At 44.1% G+C, this 23661-nt stretch overlaps 1 protein-coding gene across 1 annotated transcript in view; it reads right to left on the reverse strand.

The window, feature by feature from the left end:
- The window catches only part of LOC124789868 (U3 small nucleolar RNA-associated protein 4 homolog), an 80227-nt gene that overhangs the window by 49617 nt on the left and 6949 nt on the right, over positions 1-23661 (reverse strand). Inside the window, exons 4-7 of the mRNA XM_047257380.1 lie at positions 16339-16423; positions 15925-16123; positions 11969-12087; positions 11671-11820 (exon numbers count right to left, since the gene is read on the reverse strand). Coding sequence (XP_047113336.1) covers positions 11671-11820; positions 11969-12087; positions 15925-16123; positions 16339-16423 — 553 coding nt within the window. The remainder of the gene's footprint in view (positions 1-11670; positions 11821-11968; positions 12088-15924; positions 16124-16338; positions 16424-23661) is intronic.

Below are 23661 nucleotides of genomic sequence, written 5' to 3' on the forward strand. Positions count from 1 at the left end.
AGGTCCTTTAATAGTCTAGAACTAGGCCTGTATCTTCATTAGTGGGCAAGTATATGGGAGTAAGTGACATGCTGTATGTCAGATGCACTACAGCAGCACCTGCTTGCAAGTTAATGTTGAGGAGGAGATGCAAGGAGTGGCATTTGCCACAAACAAATATTGGCACACCGGCCATTAGACCTTCCCCTGTGAGGGTATCCTTACGGTAGTGGCTGTATCTTCTTACAAGGAAACCTCCCGATCGCACCCCCCTCAGATTTAGTTGTAACTTGGCACAGTGGATAGGCCTTGAAAAACTGAACACAGATCAATCGAGAAAACAGGAAGAAGTTGTGTGGAACTATAAAAAAATAAGCAAAATATACAAACTGATTAGTCCATGCGCAAGATAAGCTCCATCAAGGAGGGGCAGAATTCAGAAGGAACCGTGGTCCCATGGTTAGTGTGAGCAGCTGCGGAATGAGAGGTCCTAGGTTCAAGTCTCCCCTCAAGCGAAGATTTTTTCTTTATATTCGCAAAGTTATGATCTGTCCATTCGTTCATTGACATCTCTGTTCACTGTAATAAGTTTAGTGCCTGTGTTTTGCGACCGCACCGCAAAACCGTGCGATTAGTAGACGAAAGGACGTGCCTCTCCAATGGGAACTGAAAACATTTGATCGCAAGGTCATAGGTCAACCGATTCCTCCACAGGAAAACACGTCTGATATATTCTACACGACACTGGTGACGGCATGTGCGTCACATGACAGGAATATGTTGTCGACCCACCTAACTTGTACACTTGGCGAATGGGTAAAAAGATTCATCTACGTTGCCCGATTCAGGTTTTCTTGTGGATGTGATAATTACTCCCAAAAAGGTCATGAAAACATCAGAGTTTGTCACATAAACTGCAACAAATGAATCCAAAAGTCTCACAGTCGCACATTTTTCCCTGTGCTCTGTCAAAACATATGTTTTTAACTTTTTCAAATTTTTCCGTGTGTAGACCGTCAAATCCTGCATAAGTCCAAGCAAATCTGAACATGTCCTGGAATTTTGGAGAGCGAAGTTGATTTATGTGTGAGTGCCTGAACTGAATTGTCTGAAAATAAAAAATTAAACTTTTCGATCGAAGGAAGACTTGAACCAAGGACCTCTCGTTCCATAGCTGCTCACGCTACCCACGGGACCACGGCGCTCCTAAGTTCTGTCTATCCATGATGGAGCATATCTTACACATGGACTAATCAGTTTGTATATTTTGCTTATTTTTTCATAGTTCCACACAACTTCTTCCTGTATTCTCGATTGATCTGTGTTCAGTTTTTCAAGGTCTATCCACTGTGATAACTTATAACTAAATCTGAGGGGGGTGCGATGGGGAGGTTCCCTTGTTAGTACAGGGTTATCAGTAACTTCAAGATGAGTCACGTCAAGATAAACACAAAGAAAGGCCTTCCCTGTGCTAAGAGTTTGAGCACCTACATGTGTCTTGGTTCAAATGGCTTTGAGCACTATGGGACTTAGCTTCTGAGATCATCAGTCCCCTAGAACTTAGAACTACACTCCTGGAAATTGAAATAAGAACACCGTGAATTCATTGTCCCAGGAAGGGGAAACTTTATTGACACATTCATGGGGTCAGATACATCACATGATCACACTGACAGAACCACAGGCACATAGACACAGGCAACAGAGCATGCACAATGTCGGCACTAGTACAGTGTATATCCACCTTTTGCAGCAATGCAGGCTGCTATTCTCCCATGGAGACGATCGTAGAGATGCTGGATGTAGTCCTGTGGAACGGCTTGCCATGCCATTTCCACCTGGCGCCTCAGTTGGACCAGCGTTCGTGCTGGACGTGCAGACCGCGTGAGACGACGCTTCATCCAGTCCCAAACATGCTCAATGGGGGACAGATCCGGAGATCTTGCTGGCCAGGGTAGTTGACTTACACCTTCTAGAGCACGTTGGGTGGCACGGGATACATGCGGACGTGCATTGTCCTGTTGGAACAGCAAGTTCCCTTGCCGGTCTAGGAATGGTAGAACGATGGGTTCGATGACGGTTTGGATGTACCGTGCACTATTCAGTGTCCCCTCGACGATCACCAGTGGTGTACGGCCAGTGTAGGAGATCGCTCCCACACCATGATGCCGGGTGTTGGCCCTGTGTGCCTCGGTCGTATGCAGTCCTGATTGTGGCGCTCACCTGCACGGCGCCAAACACGCATACGACCATCATTGGCACCAAGGCAGAAGCGACTCTCATCGCTGAAGACGACACGTCTCCATTCGTCCCTCCATTCACGCCTGTCGCGACACCACTGGAGGCGGGCTGCACGATGTTGGGGCGTGAGCGGAAGACGGCCTAACGGTGTGCGGGACCGTAGCCCAGCTTCATGGAGACGGTTGCGAATGGTCCTCGCCGATACCCCAGGAGCAACAGTGTCCCTAATTTGCTGGGAAGTGGCGGTGCGGTCCCCTACGGCACTGCGTAGGATCCTACGGTCTTGGCGTGCATCCGTGCGTCGCTGCGGTCCGGTCCCAGGTCGACGGGCACGTGCACCTTCCGCCGACCACTGGCGACAACATCGATGTACTGTGGAGACCTCACGCCCCACGTGTTGAGCAATTCGGCGGTACGTCCACCCGGCCTCCCGAATGCCCACTATATGCCCTCACTCAAAGTCCGTCAACTGCACATACGGTTCACGTCCACGCTGTCGCGGCATGCTACCAGTGTTAAAGACTGCGATGGAGCTCCGTATGCCACGGCAAACTGGCTGACACTGACGGCGGCGGTGCACAAATGCTGCGCAGCTAGCGCCATTCGACGGCCAACACTGCGGTTCCTGGTGTGTCCGCTGTGCCGTGCGTGTGATCATTGCTTGTACAGCCCTCTCGCAGTGTCCGTAGCAAGTATGGTGGGTCTGACACACCGGTGTCAATGTGTTCTTTTTTCCATTTCCAGGACTGTACTTAAACCTGACTAACCTAAGGACATCACACACATCCATGCCCGAGGCAGGATTCGAACCTGCAACCGTAGCGGTCGCGCGGTTCCACACTGTAGCGCCTAGAACCGCTTGGCCACCCCGGCTGGCTACATGTGTCTCCTGAACCCATTCACACTGCACTACAGTACGAGAGTCACTTTGTAGGTGTGGTTTTCCTATGACGATCTTTAACTTGGTGCCAAAATTGTAGACACATGGCAATTGAGGGTTTAGATGAGGGACTGACTGGTTTCACCTGGCAGACTTCATATTCCAATCCAGAGGAGATACCGAGTGGCACAGAGACACAATGAAAAAGGGACTGCTAGATATTATCAGCTACTGGACTAAGTTATTTAGCAGAGAGAGACAAAATCAAACACACACATTCCCACATTTCCATCATAGACTTTCCATTGTTTGGCTTCATAGTTCATTACTTTCAGAACAGGTCATCTGCAGACTCATCAGTTAAAACAAATGTGAAATGGTCTGAGAGTTCATTCTCTTCCACTTCTGTTTATTTTAATTCCACTGTGATGCTTACTAGGCTTTCTAACATTCTTTTGTTGTTGTGGAGCTCGCTTTCATGTGCACTTAGTACACTATTCATCTTATTTGCTTGTTACTGGCAATGACATAATTGTTTAAATTGTTTACTTGCAACAACATGTGCTTGAGCATGCATTTGTACTTAATGATGCTGATCTGCATCTGAACAGACATGCTGCCTTTGGTAATTGGAATCCAAACTATTGAAACAATTGGTGGCTGCATTGACCTGTGTAATTTTTTTTTTCCCTCAACATGTGACACATACTTGGTGGCTAATCCCCTGTGCCTTCTTTTCCTCCTGAAATGTTTCGCAATTTTGATTCCACAGGACATGATCCCAGGAGAACTTGGTATACAATTAAGGAAATCAGTCAGTGACTTCTGCTCCATAAGCTTCCATGCACATCACATTTGCCACATAATGTCTGTCCATTATATGGAAGTGCTGTGTAGCTAATATCACTGACACTTAAAACACAACAGAGGTTTGGTATATATGGCCTCATTTTCAAGTGGCGGAAGTCTGCCACACATCAATCAACAAGAAATAAAATTAATTTTACTTCCTTCGCAACATAAAATATGATATAAACGTTCTCTGTTAGATTACAGAAAGAAGTCTGCATGCATTAAAACAGGGGAGACAATGTTCTTCATGAAATAACTAATCTATTATAACAATGAAGATAATCCATGCTTGAAAATATAATATAAACAATGTAGGAAAAGACATACTGCTACTTACTGTAAAGATGACACATTAAGTTGCAGACAGGCACAATTAAAAGACATTTACACAGAGCTTTCATCCACAGTCTTCATCAGCAGAGGACAAACGTGCCATTCATACTCACAGCAAGCACACCTTACACACACGACTGCCAACTCCAGCAGCTCAGGCCAGAATGCAACTGTCACGTGGGATGGAAGCTGCAGTCTGGAGGGGGTGAGGAAGGGGACAGGGTAGTGATGTATGGGTGGGTGGGTGGAGAGAGGGATGCTGACTAGCGGAGTGTGCAGGGACTAGAATGCCAACAGGTGTAGCATCAGCAGTTTGTGGGACAGGGAGAGGGAAAAAGAATGTAATGAAAAAGGTGAAATGCAGGGATACATGGGCGGGTAATTTTGCAGAGGGCAGCAAACAAACAGGGTGGGAGATGAGAATAGGGAGGAGATTATAGGACAGAGGGGGTGGGAACTGTTGGGTGTAGGGACAGTATGTTACTGTAGGTTGGTGCTGGGATAACTATGGAGTGGAGAGAATGTTTTAAGAATAACTGCCATCTGTGCAGTTCAGAAAACATGGCAGTGGAGGAGAGGATCCAGATGGCTTGGGTAGTGAAGCAGCCATTGAAATCGAGCATGTTATATTCAACTGCACATTGTGCCACAAGGTGGTCTACTTTATTTTGCCCATAGTCTAGCAGTGGCCATTCATCCTGGTGGACAGCTGGTTGGTAGTACTATCAACGCATAAAAAGCTGTGCAGACTGCAGCAGAGATGGAAATAACATGGCTGCTCAAAACAAATCCTGACCTAATCATCCTATCTACAGACAAATGTTGCACCATCGTTGTTATGAATCACAGTGACTACCTGGCAGAAGGCCTCCAGCAATTGTCTCACTCCTCCACCTGTAAACTCTGGCAGAGTGATCCCTTCCTGGAAGCCTGACAACCTCCAATCCCAGCTTAAAGCCTTAGGCCCTTGTTAGAACCTTTCCCCCAAATCCATTTCCCTCCTGACCCCTATGACACTCAGCACACCCACCAACTACATGCTCCCCAGAATCACAAACCCAAGCCTGGATGCCCCATTGTGGCTTGCTGTTGTACCCCTACAGAAAGAATTTCGGCCCTCATTGACCAACACCTCCAACCAATTGCCCGTAATCCAGCCTCCCACATCAAAGATACCACCCACTTTCTTCACTGACTCTCCACTATCACTGTGGTGTCACTGCCAGACACCACACTTGCTAGGTGGTAGCCTTTAAATCGACCGCGGTCCGTTAGTATACGTCGGACCCGCGTGTTGCCACTATCAGTGATTGCAGACTGAGCACTGCCACACGGCAGGTCTAGAGAGACTTCCTAGCACTCGCCCCAGTTGTACAACCGACTTAGCTAGCAATGGTTCAATGACAAAATACGCTCTCATTTGCCGAGACTATAGTTAGCATAGCCTTCAGCTACGTCATTTGCTACGACCTAGCAAGGCGCCATTACCAGTTACTATTGATACTGTGAATAATGTACCGTCAAGAGCGATGTTCACCATTAATGGATTAAAGTTAAGTATTCCATCAGCTACGTCCATTTTTTCTAAATTCTAATTTCCTTGTCCTGTTCCAGACCTCACGCCAGCCTGCGTGGGCTAAAACGCATGCCTTTCGGCTTCCTCTAGTAACACGATGTTGGCTCTCCTGCCAAACTCAACATTGGCGACGAGGATGGGATTCGAACCCACGTGTGCAAAGCACATTGGATTTGCAGGTCGATAAACTTATTGTGGACTTGGACATTAACGGCAAAGTGATACCATTCCAGCTCGATACCGGGGCTGCAGTTTCACTGATCAATCAAGGCACACCTCCGTTGCATGCCGCAAATGTTAAGTTAACTAGCTATTCAGGTCAAGAGATCCCTGTGTTAGGACAGTGCAGCCTTCTTGCAAAATACACGGGACAAACAAAACTTGTGTCATTTTACGTCCTTCGTTCTTCTTCTGCAGTGAACTTGTTTGGTTTCGATTTATTTCAGTTGTGTAACTTGTCTATAGTAAATCAGGTCCTATCAGTGAACCAGACTGTACCTTCCAACAGTGTTTCTCGTCTATGTGAAGAATTTGCAGACATTTTTGCACCGGGCCTCGGTTGCGCTACGAACTATGTAGCACATTTGGAACTGAAAGTAAACGCACAACCGAAATTTTTCAGAGCGCGCAATGTTCCCCACGCATTGCGTGATATGGTCGCAAAAACATTACACGATTTGGAATCACAAGGTGTAATTGAACGTGTGCAGGCTTCTCTCTGGGCATCACCCTTAGTAATTTTGCCAAAACCTTCGGGAAAATTGAGACTTTGAGTGGACTTCAAGGCAACAGCGAATCCACAACTAGTGATTGCAACTTTTCCTTTACCCTGCCCGGAAGATCTTTTTGACAAACTGTGCCTGGGTAAATATTTTTCGAAATTGGACCTAGCAGATGCGTACTTGCAAATACCGGTGGATGAAGAATCCCAGCGTGTTTTGGTGGTTAACACGCATCTTGTTTTGTATCGATTCAAACGACTGCCATTTGGGCGTGCATCCGCCCCTGCATTGTTTCAGCAATATCTACAAACTGTTTGTGCATCGGTCCCTACTGCAGCAAACTATCTGGACGATATTGTGATCTCCAGAAAGACGGAAGATGAACATTTAGCCAATCTCAGAACATTATTTCAGGTCTTGCGACAAAATGGTCTTCGCTTGCAGAAGGACAAATGTGTGTTTTTTGCTCGTGACTTGCCCTACCTGGGACATGTACTCAATGCCCAAGGCATACATCCCAGTCCCAAGCACCTCTGTGCCATACAAGACTTGCCTTTGCCGCAGAATTTTAAGCAGCTACAGAGTGTGCTGGGAAAAATCAACTATCATCACCAATATGTTCCACATGCCTCTTCCATTTCAGCTCCGCTTCATCGCTTACGCCGTAAGGGTGTTCCGTTCGCCTGGACGACGGAATGCGAACGCGCCTTTCGCCAGTTGAAATCGGTGTTGCTTTCCAATACTTGCCTTACGCCATTCGATCGCCAGAAGCCCCTTTTATTGATGGTGGATGCATCGGATTTCCGGATCGGTGCTGTGCTTGTGCACAAAGATGGATCGCACGATCGCCTTGTTGCCTTTGCGTCCAAATTGCTCTCATCTGCACAAAGAACTTATTCACAGATCGAGAAAGAAGCATTGGCTCTCGTATTTGGTGTTACAAAGTTTCATGATTTCTTGTATGGTCGTCACTTTACCGTCATCACAGACCACAAACCTTTGACATCGCTTTTTCATCCGACCAAGCCTGTACCTCCACGTACAGTGCAGAAATTCATTCGCTGGTCTATTTTCCTCTCGCAGTACCGCTACGATATCTTGTATCGGTCCACTGCTAAGCACGGAAACGCCGATGCGTTGTCCCGTTTGCCTGTTGCTGACGATAAGAGCATTCGATTCCTCCGAACTTGCTTGCATGTATATTGATTCGGAAACCGATGACGTGGTCGAATCGTTTCTGATTGATTTTCGTCGTGTAGCTACAGCCACAGCTGCCGACCCTGTCCTAGCTACTGTTCTGCGTTTTGTTGCTACGCAATGGCCCTTGTCAAAGTCACGGATCGGGGATCCGTTGGTTCGCCGATTTTTTGCTCACCGGGAGAGACCTTTTGTACAATGTGGTGTTTTGCTGTTGCGTTCTGATAATGATCAGTCCAGGGTCGTGGTCCCACGTTCGTTACAGTCCTCTGTCTTACAGCTTCTCCACCAAGGACACTGGGGTATAGTGGGAATGAAACAACTTGCTCGTCAGCACTGTACTTGGTTCGGAATCGATGCCGCGATTACGAATATGTGCTCTTCTTGCATGGTGTGTGCCGAACAACAATCAGCACTACCGCGGAAATTTTTTGCATGGCCAAAAGCAACTTCCCCTTGGCAACGCTTACACATAGATTTTGCTGGTCCATTGTGGAATGCTCGATGGTTGGTTGTGGTAGATTCATTCAGTAATTTTCCTTTTGTTGTCCGGATGTCTTCCACGATGTCATCTGCCACCATCCAAGCGTTATCTGCTATCTTTTGCATTGAAGGTCTTCCACAGACTATTGTTTCCGACAATGGCCCACAATTCATGTCCGCAGAATTCCAGTCATTCTGCAAGGTCAATGGTATTCAACATCTGACGTCCACGCCGTTTTCGCCACAGTCAAACGGTGCCGCTGAACGATTGGTCAGGACTTTCAAGTCACAGATGTTGAAGTTGAAAGAGTCGCATTCTCGGGAGGACGCGTTATTGCCCTTTTTGTCCTCGTATCGCTCTCAGCCCCGAGGTGGTCGCTCGCCGGCTGAGTTGCTTCACGGTCGCCCTCGAACCTTGATGTCTTTGCTACATCCGCCGCATCAGGTTCCTGTGCAGCGGCAGACACCTGCTTTTGCCCCAGGTGACGTTGTCTACTACCGCCACCATCGAGGTTCACGGCATTGGCTCGAAGGGCGCATTCTTCGCTGCCTCGGCCGCGCTATGTATCTGGTTTTGGGGGCCTCTGGTGAGGTGCGTCGGCATCTCAATCAGCTGTGCCTCTGTCGTCGCACAGGATCTGCCGCTCCCCGTCTGCTTTCAGCGACGGTGCCGTCCGGTCAGCACCCTGGGGACCCATCTACTGGCTCACCTCGGCCCCAGGTGTTACCGACGCTGCCTTCCATTTTGCCCCATGGCGACGCGCCGCCGCCGCCTGTTCTCCCGCCGGCGACACCCGCAGTGGACGCGTCGCTGCAACTGCCGGGTGCCTCCCTGGGTCACACGCCGCCGATCGCTTCCCGTGACCAGTTGTCCTCCGACATGGAACTCTTGCCCGCTCCGGACCGTATGTCGTCTTCGCCCGTCGGGTGCCCCGGCCCGATGGAGGTCGACCCTTCGGCCCCTCCTGCCTCTCTACGGGCGCATACACCGCATGTTGGCGTGCACCCTGGAGCCGGTTTTCAGGCGTTTCCTAGCTCCCCGCGGTCTGAATGGCGGGGTGCGGGTGGCACAGCCTCGCCTGTTGTTAGGCTCCCCACCTTGTCGCATACGTCAACATGGGGTCCTCCCCACGGCCGGTGGAAGCCTTATGCCACAAACGTATGCCGATTTGCGGGGGAGGAATGTGGTGTCACCGCCAGACACCACACTTGCTAGGTGGTAGCCTTTAAATCGGCCGCGGTCCGTTAGTATACGTCGGACCCGCGTGTTGCCACTATCAGTGATTGCAGACAGAGCGCCGCCACACGGCAGGTCTAGAGAGACTTCCTAGCACTCGCCCCAGTTGTACAACCGACTTTGCTAGCAATGGTTCACTGACAAAATACGCTCTCATTTGCCGAGACGATAGTTAGCATAGCCTTCAGCTACGTCATTTGCTACGACCTTGCAAGGCGCCATTACCAGTTACTATTGATACTGTGAATAATGTACAGTCAAGAGCGATGTTCACTATTAATGGATTAAAGTATTCCATCAGCTACGTCCGTTTTTTCTAAATTTTAATTTCCTTGTTCTGTTCCAGACCTCACGCCAGCCTGCATGAGCTAAAACGCGTGCCTTTCGGCTTCCTCTAGTAACACGGTGTTGGCTCTCCTGCCAAACACAACAATCACCATCCCTTTACCGCCTGGATCCTTATTCATCACTATTAACACCACCTCCCTAAACACCAATGTCCCTCATGCACACAGTCTTAGCACTATTGAACACTATTTTTCCCAGCATCTTTCACACTCCAAACTCACCACCTCATTCGTCATACACCTTGCTTAACATAGCTTTAACATAGCCTAGAACTACTTCTCCTGTGATGGGAGGGTATACAAACAATCCATGGCACAGCCATTGGCACTCACAGGGCACCTTCCTATGCCATCCTGCTTATGGGCCATCTACAGGTGACCCTCCTAACATCCCAAACGCCAAACCCCTAGTCTGGTTCAGGTTCATTGATGGTATATTCATGATCTAGACTCAGGGCCAAGACACGCTATCTTCATTTCTTCAAAACCTCAACACCTTCGCTCCCATCTGCTTCACCTGGTCCTCCGGAATCCAGTGTGTCACCTCCATAGCTGTAGACCTTCTCCTCTACGGTGGCTCCATCCGCACCTCTGTCCACATTAAACCCATCAAACACCAACAGCACCTACATTTCGACAGCTGTCATCCCTTTCAGACCAAAAAATTCCACCCATACCGCCTGGCCCCCAGGGACGGCATATCTGCGGAGACAAGAACTCCCTTACTCAGTATGCCAAGAGTCTCACCAAGGCCTTCACAGACCTACTCCACAAATAGATCTCCCATGTCATTTCTCCTCACAGCTCCAATCCTCCCACCAACCCCAAGAACCAGCCACAAAGGAGTGCCCCCTTCATCACCCAGTACCACCGTGGACTGGAACCACTGAACCATATCCTTTGCCAGGGCTTTGATTACCTACCATCACACCCCGAAATGAGGGACATCCCACCCCCTTTGTACTCTTCATAAAGTGGTGCTCTGGTACCCATCCAACCTCTGCAACATCCCAATCCATCTGTATGCCACTCCCAATCCCAACCCCTCACCATATGGATCATATCCCTGTTGAAGACCCATGTGCAAGACCTGCCCAATCCACTTGCCCAGCACTTCTCATCTCAGTCCTGTCGTAGGTTTATCAGGGGCCGGGCCACCTGTGAAAGCAGCAATGTTATTTACTGGCTCTGCTGCAATCACTGTACAGCTCTTTATATTGGTATGACTACCAGCTGTCCATGGGGATGAACACCCACTGCCCAACTGTTGCCAAGAGCAATGTCAGCCACCCTGTGGCATGAACAGCCACTGCCAAACTGTGGCTGAGAGCAAAGTAGGACACCTTGTGGCAAAACATGCAGCTGAACGTAACATGCTTGATTTCAGTGGCTGTTTCACAACCCAGACCATCTGGATACTCCCGTCCACTACCAACCTTTCTCCTTAGAACACATTCTCTGCTCTCAAAATGTCCCAGTGTCAACCTGTGGTGAACTACTGTTCCCACATCCTCCACCCCCTGTCCTATCATCTCCTCCCCATTCTTGTCTCCCACCTTATTAATGTCCTGTCAATAACAAGGCGATTACAAATGGGACACAAAGGCAGGGAAAGAAAAAGGCCCTGCTCTTTTGAAAGGGACCATCCCAATGATATTCCTTTCTTCGAGTATGAGAAAGAAGGAGGTGGAGCTAAGGTGTGACAAGGGGGCACAGAGAAAAAAGTAGGGTAACAAAAAAGCAGCTGAGAGAGTCAAGAGCTTAAGTTATTATTCAACATATGTCCATTAAATGCTTAACCTCACTTTCACAAAAAATCTTACCTCCTGAGAATAAGTGACCATTCTCATCCAGAGCTAATGCTCTGACATCGTGGTCATGAATACGACGCTGTACTGATTTTACCCAGCGACTTTTTCGGCCCTGGCCCTTGATTTTTACATTAACGTAATTGGCAATGATTGGATCCATCCCTGTATGAAAATTAGATACGTAATAAACAATAAAAACTGATACACAATTTGACATGCACCATTCTGTACACTAAAGATTCTTATAATTAATACAAAAGTACAAGACAGATCCCATTTACAGAAGTAATGATTTAATTTTTGCACTAACCAGCACAATAAATGTTTGTTTGATCTCTAGAAAGACACAAACAAAAAATGTCTGCCATGTGGCTCTCATGACTTTCCGACAAAACACCCATGTTGCCATCCCAAAAGCACACCTGACCCCTGAAATGAAGAAGCCACAGATGTAATATTCACATAATTTCATAGTGTTATGGATATTATCTCTACCCATTCCCCATGGTTCTACATGATTAAAATTAATGAATCATGCGAACATTACTGGTAAGCATCTCAGAACATTTACCACACAAGAGACCTGCCACCTGTTCAGTCATACCTATATTTGCTTAACCATGCAACAATAAAGATATTTTGTGTAACCCCAAATTTTTTCTTCTTTGAACTTTCTGGAGCTACTCAGCCATACACTGGCACATATAAGCAGACAAAATCTCACATATATATGGTATTATAAATGAGAAAGTGTGTGTGTGTGTGTGTGTGTGTGTGTGTGTGTGTGTGTGTGTGTGTGTGAGAGAGAGAGAGAGAGAGAGAGAGAGAGAGAGAGAGAGAGATTAGATTCAATTTTTGTGCCATAGACCCAAAAATGAGATGATTCTTCTGGGTGTGGAACTTGTCAGAAAGTATAAAATAAAAAAACATAAATCATCTGAATGAAATACTTACCACTCTGATCATTTGTCAGGAGATAGTAAAAATAGGTGATACATTACAGTAAACTGGATCTGCTAATATTTACAGAATTAATACACTGTCAAAATGAAATATAGTTATGCATTTTTAATAAAGTGATCATCCACAAAATACCTTGTCTTGATTGTTGTGGCCAAAAGCTATCAAAACTGAAATATAACAGACATTTTTACTGAAGCTGGTCTAACAGTCTCTGTTTAGATATTCACCTATTGAGTAGAAGAAGTTGCCTATCAAAAAGTCTTTCAAACTCTGTTTCAACAGTGCTTTATCTGAAACTAAGTTTGTAATGGTAAATGGCATTTTATTGAAAATGTGTGTTGTGTTCCTGAATACTAGACCCCTTTTTGGACCAAGGTAAGTGATTTTAGGTCTTTATATTGATTGTTCTGATTCCTAGTATTGATACTATGTATTGAGCTATTGGTTGGAAACAAAAATATATTAATTGTAACAAATTTTATCAAGGAATAAATATACTGAGAAGCAGTGTTTGGAACACAAAGTTCCTTGAACAGGTTTCTACATGATCTTCTTGAATTTACACCAAAAACAATTCTTATTACATGCTTTTGCATGCTAAAAATTTCTTCTCGATTTGATGAGTTATCCCAGAGTATGATCCCGTATGACAAAATGGAATGAAATGAAGCAAGGTATGCAAGTGTTTATATCTCTTACATGTGACAGTTTTCACAGATTTGTTTAGGCGCTTCAGCAATTCTGTGGTATGCCCTTCCAAATTGAATTTATTATTGAGTTGTAATCCCAGAAATTTAACACTGTCAATATCTGTGATCTGCCTGTCTTCATACGTTATACATATGTTGGTAGGAAATCTCTTAAAAGTTCTGAACTGGATATAGTGGGTCACATTTAATAACAGTGAATTAGCTTTAAACCATGGATTAATGTCAGTTAAAATTTGATTAGCAGCCATTTTTAAATATATACTTGACTTGCTACTTATTACAATGTTTGTATCATCTGCAAACAAATCAAACTTAGCATCTGAAAATGTAACAGACGAGAGGTGTCTGTGTAATAGTAAGTTTGTTACTCCTTCAGACTGAAATGGCAGGATGGATTTGATTGAAATTTGGAATGGAGGTACTAAATTAACACACAGGCAATCTTATATACACCTTCCTATCAAAGGAGTGGGGGTGAAAAAGTAACATAGATCTCAATGCCTGATTACCCATATTTTATTCATCCAGTATTAGAGAATGATAGTACTTAGTGTCTTGCAATGAAGTTTACAAATAATATCAAACATCAGCAAAATTTTTCTCGCTGATAACTCCCATGGAATGACGGAAGGAGAAAAAGTTTACTGCTTACTACATTCTTACTGTTGATGCAGTAAGACTGCAGCATGAAGCATGATATTTTACTTTATTACTTCTTTACTACAAAATGTTTCCACAACATTTTGCAGACTGTATCCACATATACCACAGAATGTACCGGCAAAATTATACCATTGGATAGCATGTAGTTCAGCAGGCTTGATGTCATAAACACCGAGCAGTACAAAAAGCTGCCGCATCAAGCATGGCATTTCAATTTATTACTTCTTTGCTACTAACTGCATTCTCAACATGATTCACAGACTGTAGATATGTATACCACAGCAATGCCTGCAAAATTTTATCATTGTACGACACACAAGTCAGGAGATACAACATCATAAATACTGAGTAGATGAAAATAAAACTGCAGGGTAAAATTCACTATAGGTGAGATATGTGTGCAAAAACATGTGAAATATATTTGATAAGGTGCATATGCGGACAAAGCCACGGGTAAGAAGCTCATCCTAAACTCCTGGAATGATTTCAACCAATTTGGTAAACAAAATAGATATGATCTGGAGAGAAATGGTGTGGGGGTAAGAACCACTGGTTTCCTACTGGGCAGAGTAATAATGTGGAGAAAGAAGGGGAGAGAATGAGATGGACAGAGATTGGGAAGGAGGAGAAAGGCTAATAGAGGACTTGAACAGATACATACCCAGGTTTTTTTATTTTTTATAAATAGCTGTTTAACCACAGGTCACACTAAGGATCAGACTCTGAATGTGGCTCTCCAGCAGGGATACGACTTCCTCAAATCCTGCCCTGAAATGAGATACATCATTCATGAAATCCTCCACACTCCACCAAGATTGCCTTTCCGCCGTCCAGCTAACCTTCGTAACCTCTTGGTTCATCCCTATGAAATCCCCAAACCACCTTCCCTACCCTCTGGCTCCTACCCTTGTAACCGCCAACGGTGTAAAACCTGTCCCATGCACCCTCCCACCAACACCTACTCCAGTCCTGTAACCCGGAAGGTGTACACGATCAAAGGCAGAGCCACGTATGAAAGCACCCACGTGGTTTACCAACTGACCTGCCTACACTGTGAAGCTTTCTATGTGGGAATGACCAGTAACAAACTGTCCATTCGCATGAATGGACACAGGCAGACAGTGTTTGTTGGTAATGAGGATCGCCCTGTGGCTAAACATGCCTTGGTGCACGGCCAGCACATCTTGGCACAGTGTTACACCATCCGGGTTATCTGGATACTTCTCACTAACACCAACCTGTCAGAACTCCGGAGATGGGAACTTGCCCATCAGTATATCCTCTCTTCTCGTTACCCACCAGGCCTCAACCTCCGCTAATTTCATGTTGCCGCCGCTCATACCTCCGCGCGCACGTGTATACCTGTCCTTCCCCCCCCCCCCCCCCCCCTAAGGTAAGTCTTCCCGCTCCCGGGATTGGAATGACTCCTTACCCTCTCCCTTAAAACCCACATCCTTTCGTCTTTCCCTCTCCTTCCCTCTTTCCTGACGAAGCAACCGTTGGTTGCGAAAGCTTGAATTTTGGGGACTAGTGTAGCAGGGGATACAATCCGTCGGCTTTGGACAATGACGTCACAAGTGGCCAATCGAGAAGCGATTCTTCTTAGTGTTGTAGCTCCCTTCAGTGGCTGATAAGTGTTTTTTGGCTTTAAAAAAAAATCTCACGAGACAGAATAAACAGATCCACTTTATTAAGCAATCAGTAAAAAAACGAAACTGAAACATAACAGCAAAAGCGAAAATGGTAAACTGCTCTCTGGCGACTTGTGACGTCATGGTCCAAAGCCGACGGGTTGTATCCCCTGCTGCACTACGCCCGAATTTTGTGTGTACATTTGTGTTTGTTTGTATGTCTATCGACATGCCAGCGCTTTCGTTTGGTATAGAATGCTACAGTATCTACAACCAACTCTGAAAATATAACAACTTGCCTTGAGTCACCACTAATTACAGTAAAATCATCAGTCACTGCTAAGCACCACACAATAGTTTCTTTTTTGGTTTGTGAGCGTCCTGTTGTCATCCTATGGATAGCGTGTCCAGTATTCACATTCCAGATGCGTATTGTATCACTTGAGCCACTCACTATGAAATCTCCAGTTGCATCCCAAGAAAGACACAATATACGGCCTGTCAAATCAAATTAACAATAATTATTCATTACAACTGCTCTTTTTTAAAACAGGGAAAACAAATAATGTATTCGCAGTACATCAAAGACAGAAAAACTACTACATAGTATATTTGCAAAGAAATAGGTTTCAAGAGAAAAGATGACAATCCATACCCCCTAATTTAAAAACTATGATGTTGAAGTGACTACATTATAAAAGTTTATCACAAACCTTCCTGTTTGTCCAGAACTTTTTCATACTGCAGTCCATCATCTGTTATGGAAAATATGTTAATGTAACCATCTTCTGTACCAACCTGGAAAATTGATATATTAGCTAAAAGAACATTGGGAGAAAAATAACTTTCATCTGAACTACTTTTTGCAAGTGCTGTAATCTGATTTATACGAGGTGCTATCCAAAATTTTCAGGAGTGGCGCTATCATGTTGAAAACCTTAACTTTGGGCTAATAGGTACCATCACCCTTGAAGTAGTTCCCATGGGGACGTACACACCAGTCCCAGCGCTTCTGCCACTGGTCAAACATTTTCTGGATGTCCTGTTCTTTGACGGTTTTTATCACCACCCAGTGATGCTTCTTGAATCCTCTCTAGAGTGTCGAATTGACAGCCTTTTAACTTGAGTTTCAGTTTTGGGAATAGTGCGAGTACAGTGGGTGGGGTACAACCACCATGTTGTTTTTTGCCAAAAACATCCTGGTGAGCAAGGATGTGTGACAGGACGCATTGTCATGATGCAGCAGCCAGTTCCCTTGATGCCAAAGTTCGGGACATCGTCGCCTCACGTTTTCATGGAGCCATCGCAAAACGTCACAAAAGTACGCGGAATTCACTGTTTGGTTGGGTGGGACAAATTCTTTGTGCACAATTCCCTTAGTATCAAAGAAAATGATGATCATGCTCTTCACTTCGCTCTTAACCTGTCTCACTTTTTTGAGTCTTGAAGAGCCACTCAAACACACGCGTCCAGCTCATGCTCTGTCCCCCAAACACTTGCTGAATCATTGCAAGGGCCTCCGTAGCACCCGAGATTCGCACAGAATTTGATACACATGCACTGTTCTGTCCGCAGACCTATCGTAAAATCACCACAAACAAAACACAGAGTACTATGGATATCACTGTGGACATGCAACATGTCCTCCCAGATGAATGCCACTCCACACACTGTCTCATCAGATATGCAGCTCTCACCACCTAGTGGTACAAAGATCTACTACCCCTGCTTTCCAAATGGTAGCACCAGTCCCAAAAATTTTGGATTCCACCTCGTATGTACAGTGCTCAATGTTAGTATTGATATGCTGTCAATCTGCTAAACAGTAGCTCTTTTCAATGTGCTACCATTGCTTTCAAATGCATTTGTACCATCATTTCAGTTTGTATCTCGCAACAGAAGCAATGCCTTCAGTTTGTTACGGGGAGTTAGAATGGAAAAAAATTCTTTTTCACATTTTTGGATTTTTATCTCATTATACAATTTGCAATTCTCCTAATAAAATGATTTTTATTTTTATATATATATATATATATATATATATATATATATATATATATATATATATATATATATATATATATATATATATATATATATATAAAAAAAACAAAGATGAGGTGACTTACCGAACAAAAGCGCTGGCAGGTCGATAGATACACAAACAAACACAAACATACACACAAAATTCAAGCTTTCGCAACAAACTGTTGCCTCATCAGGAAAGAGGGAAGGAGAGGGGAAGACGGAAGGAAGTGGGTTTTAAGGGAGAGGGTAAGGAGTCATTCCAATCCCAGGAGCGGAAAGACTTACCTTAGGGGGAAAAAAGGACAGGTATACACTAGCACACACGCACATATCCATCCACACATACAGACAGAAGCAGACATATTTAAAGACCAATATAAATAAATATGTCTGCTTGTGTCTGTATGTGTGGATGGATATGTGCGAGTGTATACCTGTCCTCTTTTCCCCCTAAGGTAAGTCTTTCCGCTCCCGGCATTGGAATGACTCCTTACCCTCTCCCTTAAAACCCACTTCCTTCCGTCTTCCCCTCTCCTTCCCTCTTTCCTGATGAGGCAACAGTTTGTTGCGAAAGCTTGAATTTTGTGTGTATGTTTGTGTTTGTTTGTGTATCTATCGACCTGCCAGCGCTTTTGTTCGGTAAGTCACCTCATCTTTGTTTTTATATATAATTTTTCCCACGTGGAATGTTTCCTTCCATTATATATATATATATATATATATATATATATATATATATATATAAAAAACAAAGATGAGGTGACTTACCGAACGAAAGCGCTGGCAGGTCGATAGACACACAAACAAACACAAACATACACACAAAATTCAAGCTTTCGCAACAAACTGTTGCCTCATCAGGAAAGAGGGAAGGAGAGGGGAAGACGAAAGGAAGTGGGTTTTAAGGGAGAGGGTAAGGAGTCATTCCAATCCCGGGAGCGGAAAGACTTACCTTAGGGGGAAAAGAGGACAGGTATACACTCGCACATATCCATCCACACATACAGACAATTTTTCCCACATGGAATGTTTCCCTCTATTATATTGATTATATATATAGTGTATTTTATTAAATATAATCTACACCGTTTGAAAATTTTTACATGCATTACTTCAAGATCTAATAAAATCGCTAATGTTTTAATGTTTTATACAGAAGGCTATGGACTGCTGTGTTGTAAAGGTTAAATTACGTGTTTGTATTGGTGTTGTTGTTGTTGTTGTGGTCTTCAGTCCTGAGACTGGTTTGATGCAGCTCTCCATGCTACTCTATCCTGTGCAAGCTTTTTCATCTCCCAGTACTAACTGCAACCTACATCCTTCTGAATCTGCTTAGTGTATTCATCTCTTGGTCTCCCCCTACGATTTTTACCCTCCACGCTGCCCTCCAATACTAAATTGGTGATCCCTTGATGCCTCAGAACATGTCCTACCAACCGATCCCTTCTTCTGGTCAAGTTGTGCCACAAACTTCTCTTCTCCCCAATCCTATTCAATACTTCCTCATTAGTTATGTGATCTACCCATCTAATCTTCAGCATTCTTCTGTAGCACCACATTTCGAAAGCTTCTATTCTCTTCTTGTCCAAACTATTTATCGTCCATGTTTCACTTCCATACATGGCTACACTCCATACGAATACTTTCAGAAATGACTTCCTGACACTTAAATCAATACTGGATGTTAACAAATTTCTCTTCTTCAGAAACGCTTTCCTCGCCATTGCCAGCCTACATTTTATATCCTCTCTACTTCGACCATCATCAGTTATTTTGCTCCCCAAATAGCAAAACTCCTTTACTACTTTAAGTGCCTCATTTCCTAATCTAATTCCCTCAGCATCACCCGACTTAATTAGACTACATTCCATTATCCTTGTTTTGCTTTTGTTGATGTTCATCTTATATCCTCCTTTCAAGACACTGTCCATTCCATTCAACTGCTCTTCCAAGTCCTTTGCTGTTTCTGACAGAATTACAATGTCATCGGCGAACCTCAAAGTTTTTATTTCTTCTCCATGGATTTTAATACCTACTCCGAATTTTTCTTTTGTTTCCTTTACTGCTTGCTCAATATACAGATTGAACAACATCGGGGACAGGCTACAACCCTGTCTTACTCCCTTCCCAACCACTGCTTCCCTTTCATGTCCCTCGACTCTTATAACTGCCATCTGGTTTCTGTACAAATTGTAAATAGCCTTTCGCTCCCTGTATTTTACCCCTGCCACCTTTAGAATTTGAAAGAGAGTATTCCAGTCAACATTGTCAAAAGCTTTCTCTAAGTCTACAAATGCTAGAAACGTAGGTTTGCCTTTCCTTAATCTTTCTTCTAAGATAAGTCGTAAGGTCAGTACTGCCTCACGTGTTCCAGTGTTTCTAAGGAATCCAAACTGATCTTCCCCGAGGTTGGCTTCTACTAGTTTTTCCATTCGTCTGTAAAGATTCGTGTTAGTATTTTGCAGTTGTGACTTATTAAGCTGATAGTTCGGTAATTTTCACATCTGTCAACACCTGCTTTCTTTGGGATTGGAATTATTATATTCTTCTTGAAGTCTGAGGGTATTTCGCCTGTTTCATACATCTTGCTCACCAGATGGTAGAGTTTTGTCAGGACTGGCTCTCCCACGGCCGTCAGTAGTTCCAATAGAATATTGTCTACTCCGGGGGCCTTGTTTCGACTCAGGTCTTTCAGTGCTCTGTCAAACTCTTCACGCAGTATTGTATCTCCCATTTCATCTTCATCTACATCCTCTTCCATTTCCATAATATTGTCCTCAAGTACATCGCCCTTGTATAGACCCTCTATATACTCCTTCCACCTTTCTGCTTTCCCTTCTTTGCTTAGAACTGGGTTTACATCTGAGCTCTTGATATTCATACAAGTGGTTCTCTTATCTCCAAAGGTCTCTTTAATTTTCCTGTAGGCGGTATCTATCTTACCCCTAGTGAGATAGGCCTCTACATCCTTACATTTGTCCTCTAGCCATCCCTGCTTAGCCATTTTGCACTTCCTGTCGATATCATTTTTGAGACGTTTGTATTCCTTTTTGCCTGTTTCACTTACTGCATTTTTATATTTTCTCCTTTCATCAATTAAATTCAATATTTCTTCTGTTACCCAAGGATTTCTACTAGCCCTCGTCTTTTTACCTACTTGATCCTCTGCTGCCTTCACTACTTCATCCCTCAAAGCCACCCATTCTTCTTCTACTTTATTTATTTCCCCCATTCCTGTCAATTGCTCCCTTATGCTCTCCCTGAATCTCTGTACAACCTCTGGTTCTTTTAGTTTATCCAGGTCCCATCTCCTTAAATTCCCACCTTTTTGCAGTTTCTTCAGTTTTAATCTACAGGTCATAACCAATAGATTGTGGTCAGAGTCCACATCTGCCCCTGGAAATGTCTTACAATTTAAAACCTGGTTCCTAAATCTCTGTCTTACCATTATATAATCTATCTGATACCTTTTAGTATCTCCAGGGTTCTTCCATGTATACATCCTTCTTTCATGATTCTTAAACCAGGTGTTAGTTATGATTATGTTGTGCTCTGTACAAAATTCTACCAGGCGGCTTCCTCTTTCATTTCTGTCCCCCAATCCATATTCACCTACTATGTTTCCTTCTCTCCCTTTTCCTACACTCGAATTCCAGTCACCCATGACTATTAAATTTTCGTCTCCCTTCACAATCTGAATAATTTCTTTTATTTCATCATACATTTCTTCAATTTCTTCGTCATCTGCAGAGCTAGTTGGCATATAAACTTGTACTACTGTAGTAGGTGTGGGCTTCGTATCTATCTTGGCCACAATAATGCGTTCACTATGCTGTTTGTAGTAGCTTACCCGCATTCCTATTTTCCTATTCATTATTAAACCTACTCCTGCATTACCCCTATTTGATTTTGTGTTTATAACCCTGTAGTCACCTGACCAGAAGTCTTGTTCCTCCTGCCACCGAACTTCACTAATTCCCACTATATCTAACTTCAACCTATCCATTTCCCTTTTTAAATTTTCTAACCTACCTGCCCGATTAAGGGATCTGACATTCCACGCTCCGATCCATAGAACGCCAGTTTTCTTTCTCCTGATAACGACATCCTCTTGAGTAGTCCCCGCCCGGAGATCCGAATGGGGGACTATTTTATCTCCGGAATATTTTACCCAAGAGGACGCCATCATCATGTAATCATACAGTAAAGCTGCATGCCCTCGGGAAAAATTACGGCTGTAGTTTCCCCTTGCTTTCAGCCGTTCGCAGTACCAGCACAGCAAGGCCGTTTTGGTTATTGTTACAAGGCCAGATCAGTCAATCATCCAGACTGTTGCCCTTGCAACTACTGAAAAGGCTGCTGCCCCTCTTCAGGAACCACACGTTTGTCTGGCCTCTCAACAGATACCCCTCCGTTGTGGTTGGACCTACGGTACGGCTATCTGTATCGCTGAGGCACGCAAGCCTCCCCACCAACGGCAAGGTCCATGGTTCATGGGGGGGGGGGGGGGGTATTGGTAACACAGTCAAAAACAGTATCGCATCATTTCATAGTATAAACACACAATGTATGTCGAAGTGCTAATGTTTTTCCAAGGAAAAGTAATGAACGGATTGGTAAACGCTTCTAGAGTGATATTTTCACTCTGCAGCGGAGTGTGCGCTGGTATGAAACTTCCTGGCAGATTAAAACTGTGTGCCGGACCGAGACTCAAATTCGGGACCTTTGCCTTTCGCAGGCAAGTGCTCTACCCCAAAACGAAACACATGGGTTCCAAGGTAATAGATTTTCGAATAAAGGGAAACATGGTGTTTGGCATGTGAAGTTACAGGCAATGAAATACAGGCAAACTCGTTAGTATCTAGAGAAACACCCATTAGTGCTAAGAAGATTAAAATAAAACATTGTGATACACAGTTTTCTCATAACGAAAGTAATGTAAATGGTAGGTTAGGTTATATTCTGATAGATTTACACATCCTAACAAGGGTGTTGGGTGAATGTGTGTGTTGTAAAATATGTGGAGGGCCAGTTAAAACATGAAGACAGTGAGGTATCAAATGGACTAGCCAGGAAACTTGTCATTAATTGTGCCAGTTGTAAATATACTCATTCATTTTGGAATTCTGATAAGTGTAAAAATAATTATTTTGGAGTAAATGTGAGGTGGTTTTATGGATTGAGAGTTATTAGCAAAGGATACATTGCAGCAGAAACAATGTGTGTGTGATGAATATGCCACACCCACCTTGTAAAATGGGCAAGTATGCAGGATTTATTGGAGCTGATGTGGAATCTGTTGCATGTGAGTGAATGAAGGGTGCTGCAAACAAAGCTGATGGTATGACTGACATACCAGTAACTTTGATGGCACTTGGCAGAAGCGCAGCAACAGTTCTAAGAATTCTGTCACTATGGTGATCAGTGTGGACACTGGAAAGGTAATAGATTTCCAGATTTTAACCAAACATTGTTATAAGTGTAATTCAGGGAATGAAGAAGGGCATATCTGTTACAGAAATTATGAAGGAACAAGTGGTGGTATGGAGTCATCTGCAGCTATTGAAATCTTTAGTCAATCTGTGAACGAAAAGGGAGTGTGTTACACTAAGTTCTTAGATGATGGAGACTCAAAAGCATGTAACAGTGTACTAACCGCTCAGCCTTATGGTGTGAAGATTATCACAAAACTGGAGTGTGTTGGTCATGTCCAGAAGAGGATGGTCACCAGGTTGAGGAAGTTGAAATAAAGTCTGAGAGACAAGAAGCTTTCTGATAGTAAAACCTCAAGAGGCAGGCTGACAGACAAAATGACTGATGAACTACAGCAGTACTATGGGATGGTCACAAGAAATAATACTGAGGATTTGTTGAAAATGAAGCAGGCGAAATGGGCTACCTTCTGCCACAGACTGTCAACTGATGAAAAAGCAGTACACCACCTTTGCCCTCCTGGACCTGATTCATTGTGCACTTACCACAATACCCCGTACTCAAACAGTTCATGC

The sequence above is a fragment of the Schistocerca piceifrons genome, chromosome 3, assembly GCF_021461385.2.
Source record: "Schistocerca piceifrons isolate TAMUIC-IGC-003096 chromosome 3, iqSchPice1.1, whole genome shotgun sequence".
In the NCBI taxonomy this organism is placed as follows: Eukaryota; Metazoa; Arthropoda; class Insecta; order Orthoptera; family Acrididae; genus Schistocerca; species Schistocerca piceifrons.